The following is a 21,525-nucleotide window of genomic DNA, read 5'->3' as shown; positions in this document are numbered from 1 at the left end:
ATAATGTTCAAATCTGCATATTCATGACTTAGTAAAGAAAAGTCTGTGGCTTCACGAGTAAAACTGGATTTGCTCACTTCAAATATTGATACTTTGTTCTAAAGTGCATCGAAGTTCTAACTCGCTGCAAATGAATTCAGCCAAATTGTCTTTGTTTTATATTTCGGGCCAAGTGTTGTAATTTATGTATAAACTGACTTTTCCATAGTGCTTTTATGGAGTGCATAATGCAGTCTTAATCTAATAACGTACTAAACCGATGAATTACACAAGTTTGAGAATTTACACAAATAAAAGACAGTAATCATGATAAAGCCAATTAAGTTGAGTCCCTTGTGCTATTTCCTACCTTCCAACGCCAACATTCACCCTACATTTAGAGTTAGTCTCAAAAAGACAATCTAGGAGAGGAAAATCTTTATGAAATGAGAGAATAATTGGACTGTGAAGTCTTCTGGGGGCTCTCCTTTCATTTAGTAAAATTCTGCAGTTCTTCAGTTTCACATAATTAGTTGAGAAACTTTCTTTTTCCCTCAAAACTCTAAACTCCTTGAAATGCTCCCTGTTCTCCTCTGATAGTCTTTTTTTCCCTTCTCGCACGAGCCAACACTATAACTACAAAGTGATTAGTCTGACGTTACATGGCGACAGCAGCAACTGGATCAAAATGACACTCGCATTGCCACAGAATGAACTCTAACTGCTGTTTGGGCATCTTTTCTAATGGTTTTGTTTCATAGGAAGATTAGTAGTAGTAGTAATAGTAATGGCGTTTTTCTAGTAGTAACGATTTCAAACTCTTAGCTGGTGCTTGCTCCTTTCTTGTTTTTTTTTATTAAGTGATTAATCAGGATATAAATATTAGAAAATCCCCAATTTAATGCTTTGAATTTTTATTTTGTTCAACAAACAAAAATGCAAAGATGATATAAAACAAATTCTTGGCATTTTTCAAACCTTTGACTGGTTACTAGGTGTTTCACCTTTATATATTTTAAATCTGAACGTTAGAAGATTCAGCAGAGCCAACAGAGCAGGGTGGGGTGTGCTAAAATGCCGTTGCCGCTGCTGGTCCGTGTTTGATGAAATTGTGAGGCCACTAAGCTCCATTTCTCCAGTCAGTCACTGGCAGAAATGGACACCGGGTGATAAAAGGGAACTTCTATTAGCTGGAATAATGGATCAAGTGCCCAGTAGTTGGATGTCTTTTTAATGTATTAGACAGATGCATTTTTTAACTAGAATGGTTAGTGTTACTATTACTGTGCACTTTAATTTCTGCATATGCTTTTGTGTTATCACAGGCCGTGTATAGCACCTCTTTTCCTGAGGACATTCCCATTAACAAGGGCATTCTAAGAGTGGGTGCAACAGATGCTGACTCAGGCTCCAGTGCTGAGATCCAGTATTCACTGTTTGGCATTGGGGTTGAAGATTTCTACATGGATGCAAACACCGGTACATTTAAATATTTCATTTCAAGGGCTTGTAGCAAAAACAAACAAACAAAATCTCTTTTTATACCTCCCCATTTATGCCCTTAGGTGAGTTGCGTACAGCCATTGTGATGGACCGGGAATTGGCCCCCAGCTACAAACTCATCGCACAGGCAACTGACGGGGGAGGCCTGTTCTGTCGCTCTGATATTTTTCTCAAAGTGTTAGATGTCAATGACAATGCCCCCCTCTTCTCATCCACTCATTACCTGGCGAGCGTGTACGAGAATGCTTCGCCTAAGGCTTTGCTCACCCGTCTACAAGCCAGCGACCCAGATGAAGGTAAGCTGCTGTTAGATAAGTAATGTCAGGCAGCGATGATGAATTCAGAAAGTTTTAAGCTTTAAATTATTTAAAAATAATGTGCTGTTTGAGTGTCCGAGCAAGATTATGAGCCAAGATGTAATATATTGTGAACAGTTAGTATGAATGTGTTTTTTCCAGGTCTCAACCGTACAGTGCTGTATTCTCTGGTGGACTCAGTGAATGGGTTCTTCTCCATCGACCCGGTAACTGGAGTAGTAGTTCTGGAGAAGTCTTTGGACAGAGAGAGCCAGGACTCCTATCGTGTTCGTGTGGAGGCCACTGATCGAGCTGGACAACAGGGGGCGCTCTCCTCACAGGTTGGTGGGTAGTCCAAGTGACCCAGATTCAGTATTGATTGTGTCTACAATCAATGTTAAGTCTACCAAACATTACTGTAGGAAATATTTACGCCTGATGCTCCTGATACAAAAAAGCCACTTGTTCTGAAATGAATGAATAATTGAAAGACTAAATAAAATAATAAATAATAAAAATGCACTTTTGAACAAAACTGACATTTATAACAGTGTTTTGCAGCATTTATGTTTTTTGGGTAACATAATCTTGTTTTTCTGAAAAAAATCAAGTGAATAACACATGATCCTTGAAGAGATTAGGTAAATCCCCAATTAGATTTTAATTAAGATAGCTCGTAGTCATGTGAACCGTGTGGAACAGAAAAAATGACGCAGTTACAGAGAGAAGTGGTGCAGAAAAGGTGGAAAACAGATATGTGGCAAATCTGAAACTGTGTTGTGTCTCACAGCGGCTATTTAAAAGTAAACTTTAATTTTGCTCATTCACTGACCATAAATGCTGGGAATGGCATTATTTTTAGGAGTAGGTGTCACTTTCATTACAAATATAGAGAGGAGTAGTTGTTGTTCTGTTACTTGTAGTAGATGATTGTCATAGCCACAATGATATAAAAGCAAAACTACAGTAATAGGATTAGTGGCGTCCTGTATTAAGTAGGTGGAACTTGTGACTCTATATTCTATAGAGTCAAAATAGCATTCATCTAGTAGCCACCAAACTCTCTCACCCTATAGCAGGCACAGATTTTAGTTGGTTTTTGCCTCAGCTTCCTATTTTATTACTAAAGCATATTTTTCTGTACAACTTCTGTATGCGCTTGTGGTCCCTTCTGCCTTGTGGTGAAACGGCACTGAAAGCAGTGCAGTAAAGTGGTTAGGTGCTGTTTTACAGTCTTGTGTGTCTTCCTCAGGTTTATTTGACCATTTTAGTGCTGGATGTGAATGACAATGCTCCAGTCTTCCAGAGAAGAGACTATGCTGTAACTGTCCCCGAGGATGTAGCCGTGGGAACCGAGGTGGTGCGAGTCCTGGCAACAAGCGCTGACATCGGACCTAATGCTGAGATCACATACAACATCCGGTCGGGTAATGAGTTAGGAAAGTTCACCATAGACAGGAAATGGGGTGAGTAGATATCTCTGTGTGTGGCTTGTGCCATGTTATTGTGAAATTTAAAAGCAGGGAATTAAAAAAAAATGAATATCTACTGATATGTGTGTTAAGGTTCTATTTCAGTGGCTGATGATTTGGACTTTGAGGTGTGTAAGGACTATTATCTCACCATCGAGGCCTGGGACAATGGCAACCCTCCTCTTAGCACAGCTACAATGGTAACCATTGAACTTATGGATGTCAATGACAACGCTCCAGCTTTCAATCAGGACATCTACAATTTGCTGGTCAGCGAGGATGCATCTGTTGGGCAGACAGTTACAAGGGTAAGATTTAAGGCCAGATTTACTAAATGGGGCAAAATAGCCTATCACTCCAATAGAGACTAGTTATATTTAAAACAGGCTTTAGTAATTGATAGGCTCTGATGTAGGACTGTAAATTGTGTGACAACATTTTGACATCACCTTCTATAGCATTCTTGTATTAAGACAACTTAAATAACTTCAAGGGGAAATCTGAAAATCAAATTTCTATGCTCTTCAACTCCAGTACCACCGTATTTTCGATTTTGTGGATTAATCTTGTGTATCTGTGATCTATATCTCACGTATTGTCAAAGTGCACACTGCTGAGTTTCTGTATATCCGCCACTAAAAACAGTTAAGTGTTAGGGCGTGGCAACCTCATGTGCTGTCCGTGCTCCTGAAACTAATTTGAGTGTAAAAAACCCTGAATTGGATGAGTGGAAGAGAATGGATAGATGGAAAACTTTATTCGACTTTATTTTGTTTTTTTATTAATGCTAATACATTGATCATGTTGATGTCAATCTAATCCTGACTATTTTCAGGTTTAAAGTCAATGTTGTCATCCCTTCGTTCTCTTTGGTCTTTAGCCAGTTTGTATTTGACCCCAAGGAAATCAGGCCACTTTCTTTCCCTCCGGGTGTCTGTTTTTTAGGTAGTGGCTGAAGATCTGGATAGCCAAGTGAATGGGCGCATCACCTACTCTATCCTGAAAGGTGACCGAAACAACCACTTCTGGATTGACCCTGTAGCAGGACTTCTCAAAGTCAACAAGAAGCTTGACAGAGAACTTGTAAGGATGCATGTTTAAGTACAAAATCTCATAAACAATCAATTGTAATTTTCTGGTTCATGAGCACAGTCAGGACAGAAAATACCAGGTCCCATCAAGGTCAACGCTCAATGAAATATCACATTATGCGAGCATAAGAGTGCTTGCCACACTGCCTGATGTACATACAGATATGGCAATCACATTCTCTTCTTCACCGCCTAGGTGTCCAGGTACTCTTTGTCGGTACAGGCGTTTGACAGTGGCTCTCCTGCGATGTCCTCCACAGTCACAATCAACATCGATATCTCTGACGTTAACGATAACCCCCCAGTTTTCAATCCTCCCAATTCCACGGTGGTCATACAGGTACATTTGTGCGTGTTTGCTGTCTATATTTATATTATTAGTTCAATGTTGTCTCAACTTCACTTTCTTACTTCCAGCTAAACCAAGCTGCTGGCACCACCCTGCTCCAGTTATCAGTCAGCGACAAAGACTCCCCTAAGAATGGTCCACCCTTTGAGTTTCGGATCAAGTCAGGAAATGAGGGAAACTTCTTCTCCTTGGACCAGACTGGGACTCTGAGGTCTAACCGTGTGTTTGGCCCTGAAGCCCCCAGAGAATTCACTCTTGAAATCCAGGTTAGGAACTTTACGGTTTTAAAAAGTATCCTATTTAATATGAAGACTTTTCTTTTATGGAGAACTTTAACACCAGTGTAAATTCAACCCACTAAAGCAAGACCTTATTATTACTGTAGAACTTTCTTTGCTGTTAAGTGTCATTATAACTTTTTTTATAACTTTGTCTCTCTCAGGCAACTGATTCTGGCAAGCCTAGTCTCTCCTCCTCTTCCTGGGTATTTCTGAGGGTCATTGGGAACAGTCAGTACAAGCCGACTGTCTCCCCTCTGGAGATCTTCATCGTCATGGTCACGGATACCTTTCCAGGTGGCCCGATCGGTCGGATCTCTGCAACTGACCGTGACCTGAGTGACGTTTTGTCATTTACCCAGAAGCCTCAGCCCAAGAGCATGTTTAAGGTCAACAGACAGGATGGCAGCATTGTAGCGCTGCCAGGCCTGGAACCTGGCAGGTGAACGCTAGACCACACAAACACACAGGAAAACAAAACACTGATATGGAAAAAAGAAAACTTTTTGGTGTAACAATTCAGTATCTTTTCTTGCCTTTTCTCAGGTACCAGATGAACGCTACAGTGAGCGATGGACGTTTTGCTGTGATAGCTGACGTTTCCATCCAGGTCGAACAAGTGACAGATGTCATGCTGCGTAGCGCTCTGACCCTACGTTTCAACTTGCTGTCTCCAGAAGACTTACTTAGTCGCTACCTTAGCCAAATTAAGCTAACGTTACGGGGACTAGGTGGATGGAAGTGGTCACCAGGGCAGCAGGATCCTCTTCACATACTCAGTGTACAGCCAGTGATGGGGACATCGGATGTGGACCTGCTTCTAGCCATGGAGAGGCCAGAGACGCCGGGCAGTGGACGCATGGCTGTGTTCTACTCCCAGCAAGAGCTGTCTGCAAAGCTGGAGGAGGTGGCAGCGCAGGGTCAGATTCGAGGTGTGCTAGCTGGGGCTGTGGTGGTGAGCAGCACTTGTTCTGGCGAGCTGGAGTGTGGGGATAGAGTGTGTGAAAACACACTTGTGATGGACGGGAGCTCGCCTGTCACCTACAGCACAGAGAGGGTCAGCTTGGTGTCGCCTACGTTCAGCCGCAAAGAGACCTGCACCTGTCCCGGTTTGTACTACACTCATTTTTGAACCTTCACAGAGTCAGTGTCACAAACACGTATCATCAGTTCATGAACGGCATTGGTTGATAGTTTTCATGTAAAAATCAGTAAAATCCTGAAATATCTGAATGAAAACATGCAGAATTTTTGCTTATGTAGTATACATTTTGCATTCTATAAAAAAGAAAATACAAAAACTACAGAGGCATATATTATGCATGTAAATATAAATAAATTAATGAAAGAATAATGTAAATCTGAAGGCTTTTCACATGATGACAAATAATATTTGTATTTCTACCCCTTTTCAAACAGGAGGGACATGCCCCACCCCTGTGGAGCTCTGTGAAGGTCAGTCCTGTCCAGCTGATATGCAGTGTGTGCGTTCTGGTCCTACTGCGCCATCTGTCTGCCAGTGTCAGCCCGAGAGACTAGATGACTGTGCAGGTGTGTTTTGGCATGCCTGCAGTTTGTATAACTTCTGTCTTTCTGATTTAGTTTGATGAGGTTTAGTGTAACCTGAAACTTTTCCCGCTTCTCTGTGTGTTACAAATGTGCAGGCCAGACCTCGCTGAGTTTCTCTGGAAACAGCTACATCAAGTACAGAGTGACAGCGAGTGGCCAGAGCGGAGAGATGAAGCTCGGCCTCAGGATCAGAACACTTCAGAGAAGAGGAGTCATTATGTTCACACGGGTTAACCCCTGCACCATGCTTAAGGTACAGGTTACAGGGCTATGCTTTTTTGGGGGTCATGCAAAACACTGGCTGCTCATTTCCTGTTAGAAGGAAACATGTTTCTCAGTATATGTTTTTTAGAAAACATCATCAGGTATTATTCAGAAGATATAACTTTTTGTTATATAATATCACACTTCACCGAGTTCTTTTGATTCCTCAGAGGCATCCGATGGAAGACAAAACACTGCTCAGTAGACCATTTAACACTTTATTATTTCTAGAAGGGAGATGCGTCCTGCATGACACGCTGCTGCGGATCTCAAATTGGTGTTGTGCCACTAACAGTTTTATTACAGAAGCTTTTTAACTCTAATCTAAACAACAGTGTCTCAGTAACTTCCACAAAACAAATTTCCCACGTGTGGGACTAATAAAGGTTATCTTATCTTATCTTAGAGATGGTCGCCTCTTATCTACACTTTCCCAGGCAAGCGTGAGTGAGAGTCTACAGCTTTCTACTCCCCAAGGACATGTGGTCTCATGCCTTTATTTTTCAGGGCTGTGTCCACTTAATACTACACTATATAACTTTATAACAGTTATTATTAATAAGAAGCATAGCATTATTGAGGCACTGCAAATTATTTAGTTCCAACACTTTTCTTTCCTTCTACAGATTGAAGGCGGTCGACTCTGGTTTCAGTTGGACTGTGACAACACCCTTGGCATTATGGGTATCTCTGGCAGACCGATAAATGATGGCCTGTGGCATGCAGTCACTTTGGAGCTGACTATGAACTACACTCTCCTGTCATTGGATGACAGCTATGTGGAACGTCGCCGGGCAGCCAGAGCCCCGGTTCGTCTTTGGCCTTTGGCACCAGATTCATCATTTTTCTTTGGGGCCCAAGTCAGGCCACTAAATGGGCAAGGTGAGAGGCCAGGCCCTGGGTCAGGGAGGAGCCAGGGAGGGCCAGGGCTTGCAGAGCGTGGCGTAAGGGGCCCTCCGAGAGCTCAGGACGGCTTCCAGGGGTGCCTGGGCTCGCTGATGCTGAACGGAAATGAGCTGCCGCTCCAGAATAAAAGGAGCCGTTATGCTGAGATAGCAGGGCTCAGCGAGATCAAACTGGGCTGCGTGCTTTATCCAGATCCATGCGTCAGTCAGCCCTGCCTCAACGGAGCAATCTGCAGTAGCCTTCCCTCTGGAGGTGTGTGTATATATACAAAAAACATGATCATGTGTATGTGCCTTGCTGTGGGACACATTCATTACTTTGTTTTTACTCTGTTTTTTCAGTTTTTAATCATTTTATTTTGATAACTTGTTGTTGTATCATTGATCATTATCATTTATTAGAATTATGCACAATAGTTGATATTAATTATAATTTTCAGACATAAAATATCTCTTCCACAGGTTTTATGTGCACTTGCAGTGTTGGATTCACTGGGGGGCGCTGTGAAATTGAACTGACATCCTGCATGCCAAACCCCTGCCAGAATGGTGGAGACTGCAAGCTTGTAGGCAGCGCATTCCTCTGTGGCTGCCCTACTGGACTCGGGGGACTTATGTAAGATATAATAGCCTGGAATCGCTCACACTTTCTAGCCTTAATAACCGGCTGTAACAGCAGTGTTGACAAATGCTGTGTCCTGTTTAGAAAGTATGTAAACAATGAGAGCCGTACGGTGCTGATTATTAAGATACTCAATGTCTGTATCTCCCTCCCTCTCAGTGAAAACATGAAAGAGCATGTGCTGGACTCAAAATCCCATTCATTAGCCCACATTAGTTGTTATTGGGGGGGGGGGGGTTAGTGGTTCTAATTTAATTCTGCATAATTTTAGTTGAAAAGCCCATAATCATTCTCTAGCTGTCTTCTTAATTACAGCTTAGTAATTGCCTTTGAAATAACCTCTCTGCTCATGCGGCTGTTCCACAGAGCCACCAGCAGAGGGCACTTTTCCCCCACAGAGGAATTTTTTTGTTTTGTTTTTGGCTTTTTTATGCTTTTGACTTGGATTTAAAAATTCATTTGATTAATTTAAATTCAATTATCCTTACACTAATAAAACCATGGAATAAAAATGTATTGTTTTTTCAGGCACCAGATTGTTTATATCATTAATAATTAATGTTAAAGTTGTTGTTTTTTTTTTCTTCCAGCACTAAAATATATGCATTACAATAAAAAAATACAATATAGAATTTTGTTATGGAAAAAGCCAGAAAACTTGACATTTTCTCATTATTACTCATCTATTTCATAGGTTAATAAAACTAATGTGAGACAACTTCATTAACTTTTTTAATTATGGGATAAAGTATTCATCGTTTAAAATAATAATGAGAGGATATCACTGGCCAGCACATCCAGACCTTAATGAGTATTGTGTGTATAATTAATGACTAAGCTGTGACCTGCACTTTTATCATTTAAAAGCAAAACTTTGGAAAGTTCTGTCATGAAACTTTCTGCAAAATTCTTCCGTCAGATTTGCAAAATGTTTTGAAAATCCCATCAAAGAGAAAATAATTGAAAAGAGAATTGCATGTATCTTCCATCCGCTGCACAGCAGGACACCATGCTTGAAATGACAAGCTGAGATGAGCATGTATGTGTCTGCAGTAAAATTACTTTTATGATGTTCAGCTGGAATTTGCTTCTTCAGTCGGAGTGTGTGTTCATGTTTTTTGCATTCATGAATAATTCTTTAAATCAGAACCGTCTAAATGTAAATAATGGGGAAAATTCCCAGCATTTGGGAAAAGTTTTAAATGTTTTAGCTCACTCTCACCTTTGCATTCTTCCTTTTTCTTAACTTTGATAACATCATATTGCGGCCCCCCATAGCGGCTTTACTTACTCGTTTTTGCTGCCACAGATGTGACGACGACGTCAACGAGTGTGACCAGGAAGCGTGCGGAAATGGAGGAGAGTGCGTGAACACATTCGGGTCATTCTACTGTAACTGTTCAGAAGGGTATGAGGGTCAGCTGTGCGATGATCTGACGCCTGGTGATCCTGGGGATGACACACAGGTAGCGTATGAGCGACGCTTGGAATTGGATTTTTGTAGATGTTACAGAATAAATGAAAAAATAATCGAGAAAACTCCTCGAATTGTTTTTTTGTGCATTCAGCTCGCACCTAATTGGACTTGGCATACACAGGGAAATTGAGAATTTTGAGTTTACAGCAGCCCCCTGGAAGGCTTATTCACCAACTTGGTATCTTTGTTCCCACAGCAGATAAATGAGAGTGTAGTAATGCCTAAATTGCTGTTTCTATTTGAAGTTGCTATGCTCTTGAATTTATTGTGCCATATACCTTATACTGAGACTGCAAACCCAATTAATGTGGCACATTATAAGAAGGAAGGTACCTTCATTAATCCCTGGAGGACTGCAGCAGAGTTGACAAAATCTAGTAAGCTTCTTTTACAACTAATGTATGTTAACTTTGTTCTTTGTTTGTTTGTTTTTCTTTTTAATTGAGTGCTTGCATTAGAGAGAATGTATAATTTTATTGCCAAAACTTATTCATCACGCATTGCATTAAAACAAAAAAGCTGTGAGCTCAATCACTCCCTCCAAATTGGAAGACCATAAAATGTGCTCATAATCTTTTGGAGTAGTGAGTGCATAAGGGTTGTAAATATACCCAGCTTTAGATGATGAATTTTCCCGATACCAACATTTCATTTACTTCAATACTCAAAAGATGCTTTGTGTTTCAAAACTTTGCTAATTAGCGTCTCAGATGTAGCGATGAGATTCTTATTAATCTCATGTTTAGAGTAATAACAAACATTTAGAAATTGTTTGGGGGTTTAATATGAGCCCCCTTTGATAGTATTAAACATTTTGGGGGTAAACTAACTTCACTATGTTCCTCTCAGGTCCTGTGAATTTTTCCTATTTCTTAAGGACATGACTTTCAGATACTGTTGTAGATATTTATTCTTTTGTCATTCACTTGTCCAGCTTCCTCAAATATATATACACCATGCCAAGATATGCCTATTTTTTGGCTAATAGCTCTCTGGGAATCTGCTTTTTGGTGCAAAAACAGAATTTTATATCTGTCAAACTTTGTTACATTTTCTGTTGTTGGACTGAACGACTGGGAACAAACGATGTGTTTTTATAATAGGGTGCTAGTAAAAAATGCCTAAAATTTAATTGCAAATTGATTCTTTGCTAGGTTTTCTGTTATATGTGGGCACGGCACTAGTTCATCCTTTGATTAAGGTGTCTTTTTTATGCTTGAATGATTCACAGGTGAGTGTTAAGTGGCTTAAGAAAAAAAAAGCACTTCATGTTCATGTTAATCATCTGACAACAAAGACCTTTTTTATGAAGTGAATTATTTCTAAGCTTGTTCTTCTTTCAACTTTTTATCTGTGTATTTACTGATGACCTTAGAGTTTTTCTGACACTTAACTGTTTGTTATTCAACTAGAAAAAATTATTATAATATTATAATGTTTTAATCATTTTACTTTTCTTGTTGTGCAGGCTGAGCCTCTGTCTTACGTTGGACCAGGAGAGATAATTGGCATTGGAGTCCTTGCGTTTGTCATCATTTTCCTCCTCATACTCTTCATCGTCTTTAGGAAAAAAATCAAATTCAGGAAAGACTCAGATCCAGGCCCCGGTGTTCAGACTGGGATGGGCATCTCGGCTATCTCCACAGAAACTAGCTACATGCTGCACAAGACTGGCATGGGAGCAGAAGGGATTGAGTTTAAAGCCGTTCGTGTATCAGGCTCACCAGCAACCACAAGCACCTATGGTGAGGTGGGAGGCAGCAGTGTGGGCCCTCCCCAGGTCATGGTGCGCCCAACTGCCCACTCCCCTCTACCAGGAGGACTCAGTGGTGACAGGACCACTTCCAGTGAAGGCAGTCAGGTGTGCATAGCTTGTTTGAATTATGATATTTATGTGTCTGCTTTATAGTAAATGCTGCGGAACAGACAAAATTGTGACAAAGTTAAATAACTGAATATGTTCATACTGCTAATATCTAAAAAAAATAGTTGGTCAGACCATTTAGGAAAACACATGAATAATATGGTTGCTAAGCAGGAATGATATGCTTTAAAATAAGAGTATTTAAGTTTTAATATCAAACTATAACAATGAGCATCCAAAGTAATATCCACTTTGTATGACAATTTCAATATTTGTGGAGCATCATATCTCCCAGCTCATCAGTCCCTTTTGACGATGCTGCACTTCCTTAATTTATCTGAATTTATATTATAATTTAAAAGAAAGAATATTATTTCTTATATTAGTCCTATTTTTTAAAAACAGCCACAGTGTGCTGGAGAAAGAATACATGGGCTCCACACACAGCTCAACTATAAAAACTGTGTTTTTATGGCAGGAACTAGGTTTTGATATCAAATATAACACAAGGACGATATAGGTAGATTAAAAAGTAGTAATGTTCCCAGCACATTCGCTCTATTATGTAGATAATCAGCTTACAGGATACAGAAAGTCTGCTCACATTTAATAATCATGTTCATGTCTTCTTTGTAGTCAATTCTGCATGTGATGAGCTAAAATAAGCTTCACAGCAGCGACTTCATCATGTGTGTGGCCCTTCAGATAGGGCGATGACCCAGTTCTTCTTTCATGGCAATAATTAAGAAAAACAATTAATGGTATCAGAAAATCAATTGGAATTGTTGGAAATATAAAACAGAAAGGTCGTACACCGGTGCAGAATATTGTATTGTTTTTACAAAAAGCAATCATTTGATAATTTATGTATGTTTCTGATTGTGCGTGTAATTGCACAAAGAATGAAATAATGATTTGTTTTCTAATAACGCATGAAATCCTGTATAAATTTGTTTGCATTTCGAGTTTCTGAATAGTAACTACCTGGCTTGCCCTTACCCGAACTTTCTGGGTATTTTCTTGTGTCTCTGCAGATTAGCAGCTTCCTCTCAGACATGTCTAATGTCCGAGGTATGGCCAATAGGCGGGGCGTCGCAGTGTGCAGTGTGGCACCCAATCTCCCTTCAGCATCTGCTTGCCGCTCAGAGCATAGCCCGGCCCACAAAGTGTCCTGGGAAGGCGAAGAAATGAGGGAGAAAGAGCTGGAGAGGGCTAGAGATGAGAGAGAGGAGGAGTGGGGGCAGAGAGCTTTTGAGCTGGAGAGAACACAGAGAGATAACAGTCCACAGGGTAAGACTGCAACAGTCTGCCTGCAAACACACACACACACACACACACGCATGTGCGCACACAGCTTCTAACCTGATCAAAAAGGCAAAGAGTACACAGGCCATGAACACATTGTGTTACACCAATACCACCATCTTCACTGAGAGAGCTCATTTCACAGTGCTCTATGCCTTTTGATCACACACATCAAAGAAAATGGCCCAGAGTAAGCAAGAGTGCTTAAAAAGTAATATTTTCTATTTTGCTATCATTTCAGTTTTCTTATTTATTTCCTAGGAGCAATAATGGGTAATAGAACTTTCTGTTACACTGCTGAAATTGGCAATTATGTCCACTTGTATCAGGATAACTCTCTTGGATCTTGTGGGCACTTCTGTTTGAATGGTCAGGGTAATCAGCCAGAACTGATGTCCTATGTTCTTGTCCTACTTTTGCAAAAAAAAAAAAAAAAAAAGCAAGAAAGAAAAAATAAAAAATAAAGTTCAGTTAAAATCAAAGTAGTTGGAACACTCCCACACAAAGTCACCCAACTTCTCTGTCAAGTTTCCCTCTTTTTATTTTTCCTTAAATTTGCTTCACACCTACCTTTGTCAGCCGTACAGGCACCAAACCGAAGGAGAGAAGAATGTCATTGTAATTCAGCATCCGTCTGATATTTTAGCTGCCAACACTCTTCCCAGTCTGTTCTCTGTCGATGAACCACGTTGCATTTCAGTGCGCAGGTAGGCGTCAGATATTTCGATCCTTTGTCCAGCCTGTTGTGTGAATAATACAGCTTGCGGTGGGAACTTCCTGGCTGTTAATTATTGATTTTTTCCTGTAGGAATGGGAAATAGGTTATTTTATTTATTTGGTCCCCCGCTGAGTGTCTGTAGAAAAAAGAAAAAAAAGAACCAGCACCACCTACTCACATTTACACCACCAGTCTATTAATTTAATGATGATAAACCTTATAGAAAACTGACCTCAAGATTACTGTGTTAATGACTGCAGTGTTAACTGCCAGGTTAACTAATCAATTGCAAATGAGTTTTGTAAGTTATTTACACCACGACAGCCACAAGCAAGTGCAATAATGTGTATTTCAATAACAAGGCCACAGGTCAAAACATGAAATAGTTACTAACCAGGGAACATCCCTGTTAGTAACTATGGTTATTTTCTGTTACTACCCGTTCGATCATAAATAAATAAAATGGGATGAATAATTAAATACTTGGAAAATACTCTTTGAACAAATCAGGCCTCATACTGAACTCTATAGTTTGGAGTTTTTTTGGTAACTGTTGGTAACTCTTCAGGATGTCTTCTTCATGGAGGAGTATTTTAAACACTAACTATGAACTGTTTCACTCACAGGAAGTCATTTCTGAAGACTGACATTGAGAAAAAAAAAAGGTTTGAACTGTACAAACTCTGTTTTCCCCTTAAATACTCTTTTTCCATGTATGTTTGCACTTGTTACGGTAAACTTTTGCACCTATTTCTTAGGTTACTTGCAAAATACTAAAAAGTGAAGGCAGACTCAAGACTTTTAGCATGTTCACAGGAGGACAACATGCCACAGAGATTAAAACCTGGTTCTAAAAATGGTCATTTCTGCTCTAAAGTTGGGTGTTTCAGAGTGAACTGATCGAGGCGTGACCTCTGGAGGTGAATATTGAAGCCAGTGCAGATGTGCCACAAACTGCAGTTCCTCTAGCTGTCACAATAGGCTGGCTTCAAGAGAGAGCTATTCCCCATATGCTTAAAATGTCCAACTTTACAGCATGTTTACAGTCTGGCTTCTATGGAGTGTTTCAACTCTGAGAGTTTTTTTTTAACTCATCCATCTGGAGTTAGGAGCGCGGCCGCTTTGACTGACATTTATGTTTGATTTTGCTGAAAATGACTTTGAGTTGAAACTGTTGGATTGGCTCTGTTTTGCTTGGTAATTGTTAGTGTTTCAAACTGAAATGCTGAAAACTTGTCTGGAAAAAAACATAAAATAAGAAGGGAGCCAAATTGTAGACTGTATCACTTAAATCAGCGTAACATTATATTTTACTGAACTGGCTCGGCAAAGAAAGTAGTTTGGGTGGGTCTTAATTATAGGAACTTGTAAGAAAAAAAACAGAAAGAAAGAAAGAAAGAAAGAAAGAAAGAAAGAAAGAAAGAAAGAAAGGGTAAAACATTTTTGCTTTTTCCAAAACCTGATTATATTAAGTGTCCCCTTGCCTGCATCCTGAATTAGACCTGTGGCTGCTGCACTGTCTTTCTTGTTTAGTTTGATTGATGGTACTGCCTTACTGATCACATTCCCACAGGAGCGTTTCGCTTCTTCCATATGCATTGAACCATGACTACGTAGCTTGAGCTCAGAAAGCTGAGGTTGATGTCCAGACATCCCGGCCCTCGCGGACACGGTTGCAGAGTACGGATTTGGTCACAAGATGGGCCGAGCCCTGAATGCTTGCTTACCAAACGTGAAGTGAAAAACAAGATTTTTGAAGATTTGAAATTCTGTCACACCTGTCAGACAAGGGTAAACTGTTGTGTAGAGGTGTGAGATTCAAAACGCTATCACAAAATCTCTGTTGTTATTATGAATTTACACCCACCCACCCACAGGAACAACTGTGTGCTGGGATGTATTAAGGTACAGCTGGAACTGCGGGAAGCAATTGCATGACATAAAATATTTGTATAGTCTTCTTGAAAAATGTATTTTTCTTGAGACGTTGCGTTAATGTGACACTGGCATCTTTGCTCCAAAATGAGCTGAATAAAAAGACTTTTGATTTACTTTTTTGACTTGATGCCATATAATTTGTTAGTGCATCTTTGTTTACTGTGACTCAATACAAGCATCTGGAGAAGAATTCATCTGAAAAGATGCTCATGAGGAAATATTCAGAACCCAGACCATTTATTGCCAATCAATGATTCTCACATTAAGATCCATCGCTACATAGCAGCAAGGCAGTAAAATGGATTTAAATAGCTTTCTATTTTCTATTTCTCTCTTTTTTTCCTCTCTGTTTGTTCCATCTACTAAATAAAAGCCTATTTAGTTTTCCCAAAAGTTTGCTAAAAGTTACTTTTAATCACATCAGCAAAACTGGCTCTTTGCATGCAGTTTTATTTTGCACAAACAATTGATCTCACAGCTCAGCCTTTCCACTCTGCTGGTCCTCTGTATTTCTTTCCCAATTTGAGCAAAAATGAAGAAAAAAAAAGACTTCATTGCTTCTACATAAGGGGCACCTGGTAGAGAAATTCACCTGCCTCTGGCTGTGTTGTAAACAGTCTTTACAGCTTATCTGAAGTCATAAGTACCTGCTACGGACCTCCGGGCAGTTGTTTGACAATCACTCAGAGGACACTTGGAGTGATTTGAAGGAAACAAACCTTCAAATAACAGCTCGGCAAAGGCACGAAAAAAGACCACACTGACTTGTAATCGCCAGTTTATTTGAAATGATGCCTCTGCAGACGTAAAGGTTAAGGAAAACTGGAGATATTAGGCCTGGTAGATTTCTCCAAACAAAAATTAATTTGATTTGTGTGCGCAGACAAAATTGCAGGGTTGTAACATAAAAGAAGACCTTTGATTACCACAGTATGAAAAGCTTGACCCAAAACAGAAACCTACTTGCCACCCTACCCTGTAGCGCAGTGACGTTGTCATGCAATTTGCTCTATTTTGCTTTTTTTCTTTAAGCAGTTATTCAGCAGTTACATAACCACCAGTAACTCGGTGGTCTTCACCCCCTCCATGATAGTGCTGACAGCATTAAATGGACAGACCTGGATTTGCAGTAGGTGTACTGGGATTTGTGGAAAATGCTGTACATCAAAGCAGCGAGGAAGCCTTTATGGGAAAAAAAAATCATTCTGCAGGTCAAATATGTTTTTTAAATATGCTCTATCTGAGTCAAAAGTAGATGAATAGCAGATTTAGCCTCGCTCTTCTAACTGAACACAGCCAGCTAGAAAGAAAATGAATGGACAGGCGGAGTGACGGATCTGTGGACACATTTTTTCCCCATGAGTGCACTGAATGAACAAAGTAGAGAGTTTTCGGTCACTCTGATCCTTTCTTCTTTTCACCCTGATAGAAATCCAACTCAAAGCTGATGCGAGGTTATTTTAGCTCAGACTTTAGAAGCTTCTTATTAGCCGAAGTTAAGCTTTTAAATGTAAATACAGCACAAGCGTTACTGAGCTTTTCAGATCTGAACGGTTCGGATATCTGAACACGTCTTTCAATTCTGAACCTACATTTAATTTACCATGAGTGAAAGTTGCTGATGTGAATGAGTGTTGTTTTGTGTTTTTACATTAGACGTGTCGGAGCTGGCGGACGGGCTGGGGTGTCTCTCGGACTCCACCTCCGAGGAGCACTCACTTAGCTCCTACACTTCAGAGTCCTTCGATGACAACGGTAAGACTCTGATACTCAAATTAACTTAAGCGCATTTTAATTGCCAGAAGTTTGTAGGTAATGTTCCCCACACCAGTACCTTCTTTGTCCCACCATCATTTTAAACTCCTTCAACTAAAGCCTGGAACTTTCTGCAGAAAAAAGTCCTAAAAGTGGACAGATTTGTCAAGCATTCTCACTGAAACATGTAATTGTTTCTCGGTTTACCAGTGTCTTCCATCTTCAGTCTGTCCGCTGCTTCATGTTCTGCATGCATATCCTTCTAACCTTGTTGTCTTGCTGCTGCTGTTGTCTTTGCTCGCTGTTTGTGCGTGCTGTTCTTGCTTTGCTCTTGGTTGCCTGATGCTGTTGTCCGTTAGATAGACTGCCAATTATGTGTTGCTTGCTGCCACGTGTTATTACGTCTTGTGACTGTATTCAAGCAGGGAGTGTTTTAAATGGTTTCTGAATGTGTGCCGCCGTCTTTTAAGCATCTGACATTTCTTTCTTAGTTCCCTTGAGAGGGTTCGCCTTTCGCAGGGCTGTCACTGTGAATAGGAATTAGTTCCTAATGAATTGCCTGGTTAAATGAAGGTTAGTGTAAAATCAAATGCTGGGCCTGTAGTAATTATTGAAAAGCAGGGTGATATTAGAGAAGTGGAAATGCTTTAATGCAACCAATATGCACAGGTTGCCTGTGCATCTTTTTTTCAAAGCTACAATTCCCAGATAACTCGATAGCATTGATTTTCCACTGGCTAACTATAAGAGGGTGGAAGTCAAGCACCGTAATGATGCTGATGTGTGTGTGTGTGGTTGTGTTCTTTACATAGGAAATCTATGTCAGTGCTTTATTTCCTGTCTAATTAGTGTAGCTGCAAAGAGTCCTCGCTTTCTTACAGGACACCCACACACACACGCGCACGCACAGACACCACATGTATATAGACACGTTTGCAACATGCTTCCTCCGTGTTCTCAGCACCTCTGAGTCACCTCCACTGTATAAAACCTTGCCCTGTTCATGAATGCACTGAGATTATTTCCATTTCTTCTTCTCTCTTTCTGTCTTCTGCCTAGCCTCCATAGTGACAGTGATACGTCTCGTCAATGATACTGTTGATAACATTGAAAGTGAAGGTATGAAGGAAAATCCTCTGTTAACTCCCCTGTCTTCTTTGTGTCTGTCATTCCGACGCCAACATATTTGTTCAGCGGCAGAGCAAAAAGATTTACTGAATGCAGCCGAGCCGCTGCCATTCGGCCCCCGTTCTTATTACGAATTAAACATCCTGCTTAGATTTCTAATATTTGTTGTCAGTTTCTGACACCGGATTTCTCTGTGTTTCAGTTTTTCCCCTTTGGTTTCTGGGTTGTTTGTCTCGCTCTGTCTCTGACTTTCCCTTTCTCTCTGCCTTTGTAGTGTCAAACATGGACAAAGAACAGCGGCGTAGCAGCCCTGGTGAGTGAGATGCAACGCAATGGAAAAACATCTTATTAATTTGCCATTTCTTTGACTTTATTTGTCAGGGGTGAGAACCCACAACCTGACCTTTTGCATCCTTTGCAGTATTGTCTCTGAATACTTTCATCAGAGCCCAATAGTACAGATTACTATGTCTATTTATGCCGACTCTATCCACTCTTTGAATGTCAATGCAGGCTTCCAGTTTCCGATTATGTTTTCTGACCTCGGAGGTCGGGAAAAATAACTGGAATGTGAGTCAGTTTCTGTTGCCCTGTGTGTAGCAAACAGTGTAGGGCTTTCAGGTACAACATTCAGGCAGCTCTTTGATGAAATAAAAATATTATGTCCAGAGATACTTTTAAAACGTATTCTGCTTCATAGTTAATTAAGAAATTTTGAATTCTGATGACTGCTAAATTGGGCGCAGCAGTCCTAGCTCCAAGCAAAGCAAAGCTTTCACCCCGGCCTTGCAGAGGGTCTCAGAGGATTAGGGGCACTTTGAGCTAAGCCTCACATCCGCCCAGAACAGCAGAGGAGAAGGCAGCTTCAAACACTTTCTTTTTCAACATTTTTTTGGGGGGGGAATCATCTACAGTCTGAACACTGACTTTCTGCTCTTAGCGAATGCATGGCTTTCCTTAAACAAACACCGGGGCCGTCACAATCCAGTTGCACCTATCCTTTAAGATCCCTACTCCGCTGTCAGTTGCTTGTGCTACACTCTTGCAATCAATATTAATTGGCTCATAGTTACCAAGTCTGTTTGTTCTCGGTTGCATGTAATTTACTAGGTCTACAAAGCATTTCGTTTCCAACCCAGAGCAAGAGTGTGTTTATGCCTCAGTCACTGCCAGCCTGCTGAAGCACACGCAGCTTCATTTCAGACAAAGATAATTAAATGATGTTTGTCCAGTGGGTTTTTTTTGAAGACATCCTTTGGATTCAGAATTTTCTGTTTTTGCACAAAACATTTTTTTAATAAAGTTTTCAATCTCACAAGTTTATTTTCAAGCACAGCAAGAAGAAATGTGAAAAAAGCGAATCTGATATATCGTGGTATTTTTCCATTTTCTGTTTTTGTATACAGTTGCAGCATGATTGTGTGCATGTATTATCTATTATGAATTGTGTTTGTGGGTATAAGCGGTGTGCTAAATGGCTCTCTGCCAGCTTCCCTCTCTTGTTGTCGAAGCGTGCTTTCTTCTGTGTCATAATTCGCCGTCTCCTTTTGCATTCACCGAGAATTTCATCATCAAAGGTTCGCCGTCCCATGAGATATTTGTTTTGTTTCCCATTTTACTGACAGCGAGTCATCACCTGCAGAGCAAAGATGAGATTTGCGTAGAGTTCATCAAAGAGTACATTGTGGATTGTAAGAGCATTCTTTTTTCCCCCCCTCCCTTAACCCTTCGTTAGAACATTTTTTAACCAGAGACAGATATTTGAGGCAAGCATGGCATGGCAGTAAGATCTCGTTGGCATGGCAGTCCGTTAGATATCTGTGTCCACACATGTGTCATGAATTATATAGTAGTGGCTGGCACAAGCACAGTAATTAAGTGTACTCTCTGTCCCACACACAGGGTGACCCCTCTGCCTCCTCTCACTTCATCAATATGATATTTTTTCCCCTCACAGCTCATTAACCTAACCATGAATTATGCAACCTGCATGCTGTAGTTTGTAGGAAGTTGTGGATTAGCGGGGAGTTCTGTGTCAGTCCATTTAGCAGCATGAACAGAAATCTAAAATAAATAAATAAATAAAATGTCGACTAATTTTATTTGCACATTAATAAAAAAGTAAATGAGAACTGGAGCGATTACACGAAGCAAACACGCTGGAGAAATCCCACGGAACAAACAGAAAGCCCCACTTACTGGCACTTTGTGGGTCTCCTGCTACACCTCTCAAACATGCAGCGCACACATGCACACATGCACACACTATCATGCGTGCTTCATTTCTTGTGCAAAAATAAACCCAATCAAAGGTAGAGATAATAAGCATGGGGACAATTTAAGGGGAGAAGCAAAATAAACACGACAAGCCAGATAATATGCAAGCTATTCGGAAATGGGTTCAAAATTGATAATAAAATTGGCAACTTTTTTCCAGATGTTGGTGGTTTTACACCTTGAGAAAGCTTTTTTCATTCATTTTATTTATTTTATTTGTCTTTAGTTTTTTTTTTGTTTTTACAAGGGCAGCGGTAGAAGCATAAGTGACAATGAAATGTGTGTGCAGCTGTAAGAATCACAACAGTCCTCCTATAACAGATGCACACACAATGAAATGTGTGTGCAGCTGTAAGAATCACAACAGTCCTCCTATAACAGATGCACAGAAGTGTAGTTACTGGTGTCACCACTCTCTACCTGCTGGAGATAAGATTGCAGCGATACTGTTGTTTTAGACGAGGAGTTTATTTACCGATGGACACCTTTCGCCGGCTGATCCTATTAGACTGATTAGATCTGAGTCTTCATCACACTGTGCTGTAACACTGTGGTTCTTTAACTTGTATGCAACAGCTGAAAAAAGTTCATGCTCCAGATTTTTTATCAGTTAATAGCAACAATAAATGATACAAGCTGAATGAGGTCTGCGTGATAGCATCGCTGTGCTTTTCCTACATAAATCATATTTTACTGCAGTAGATCTGTGTCCCACCGGTGGGACCACCACTGTAG

The 21,525-nt window shown here is 40.3% G+C and overlaps 1 protein-coding gene across 1 annotated transcript in view; it reads left to right on the top strand.

Annotated features, from left to right (window-relative positions):
- Window positions 1-21,525, top strand: part of fat3b (FAT atypical cadherin 3b) — a 67,569-nt gene that overhangs the window by 41,484 nt on the left and 4,560 nt on the right. The window contains exons 32-52 of the mRNA XM_085289121.1: window positions 1,305-1,458; window positions 1,545-1,778; window positions 1,941-2,119; window positions 3,031-3,244; window positions 3,344-3,558; window positions 4,196-4,333; window positions 4,538-4,681; window positions 4,759-4,956; window positions 5,133-5,410; window positions 5,515-6,077; window positions 6,388-6,519; window positions 6,633-6,790; window positions 7,428-7,959; window positions 8,169-8,322; window positions 9,638-9,794; window positions 11,274-11,666; window positions 12,704-12,959; window positions 17,287-17,385; window positions 18,445-18,504; window positions 18,788-18,826; window positions 20,139-20,204. Coding sequence (XP_085145247.1) covers window positions 1,305-1,458; window positions 1,545-1,778; window positions 1,941-2,119; window positions 3,031-3,244; window positions 3,344-3,558; window positions 4,196-4,333; window positions 4,538-4,681; window positions 4,759-4,956; window positions 5,133-5,410; window positions 5,515-6,077; window positions 6,388-6,519; window positions 6,633-6,790; window positions 7,428-7,959; window positions 8,169-8,322; window positions 9,638-9,794; window positions 11,274-11,666; window positions 12,704-12,959; window positions 17,287-17,385; window positions 18,445-18,504; window positions 18,788-18,826; window positions 20,139-20,204 — 4,363 coding nt within the window. The remainder of the gene's footprint in view (window positions 1-1,304; window positions 1,459-1,544; window positions 1,779-1,940; window positions 2,120-3,030; window positions 3,245-3,343; window positions 3,559-4,195; window positions 4,334-4,537; window positions 4,682-4,758; window positions 4,957-5,132; window positions 5,411-5,514; window positions 6,078-6,387; window positions 6,520-6,632; window positions 6,791-7,427; window positions 7,960-8,168; window positions 8,323-9,637; window positions 9,795-11,273; window positions 11,667-12,703; window positions 12,960-17,286; window positions 17,386-18,444; window positions 18,505-18,787; window positions 18,827-20,138; window positions 20,205-21,525) is intronic.

The sequence above is a fragment of the Mchenga conophoros genome, linkage group LG10 (assembly GCF_057382185.1).
Source record: "Mchenga conophoros isolate Kocher_MC1m ecotype Shallow Benthic linkage group LG10, M_conophoros_male_GT1.1, whole genome shotgun sequence".
In the NCBI taxonomy this organism is placed as follows: Eukaryota; Metazoa; Chordata; class Actinopteri; order Cichliformes; family Cichlidae; genus Mchenga; species Mchenga conophoros.
Note: the sequence above shows the minus strand (reverse complement) of the source record. Positions and strands in the feature narration are given on the sequence as shown.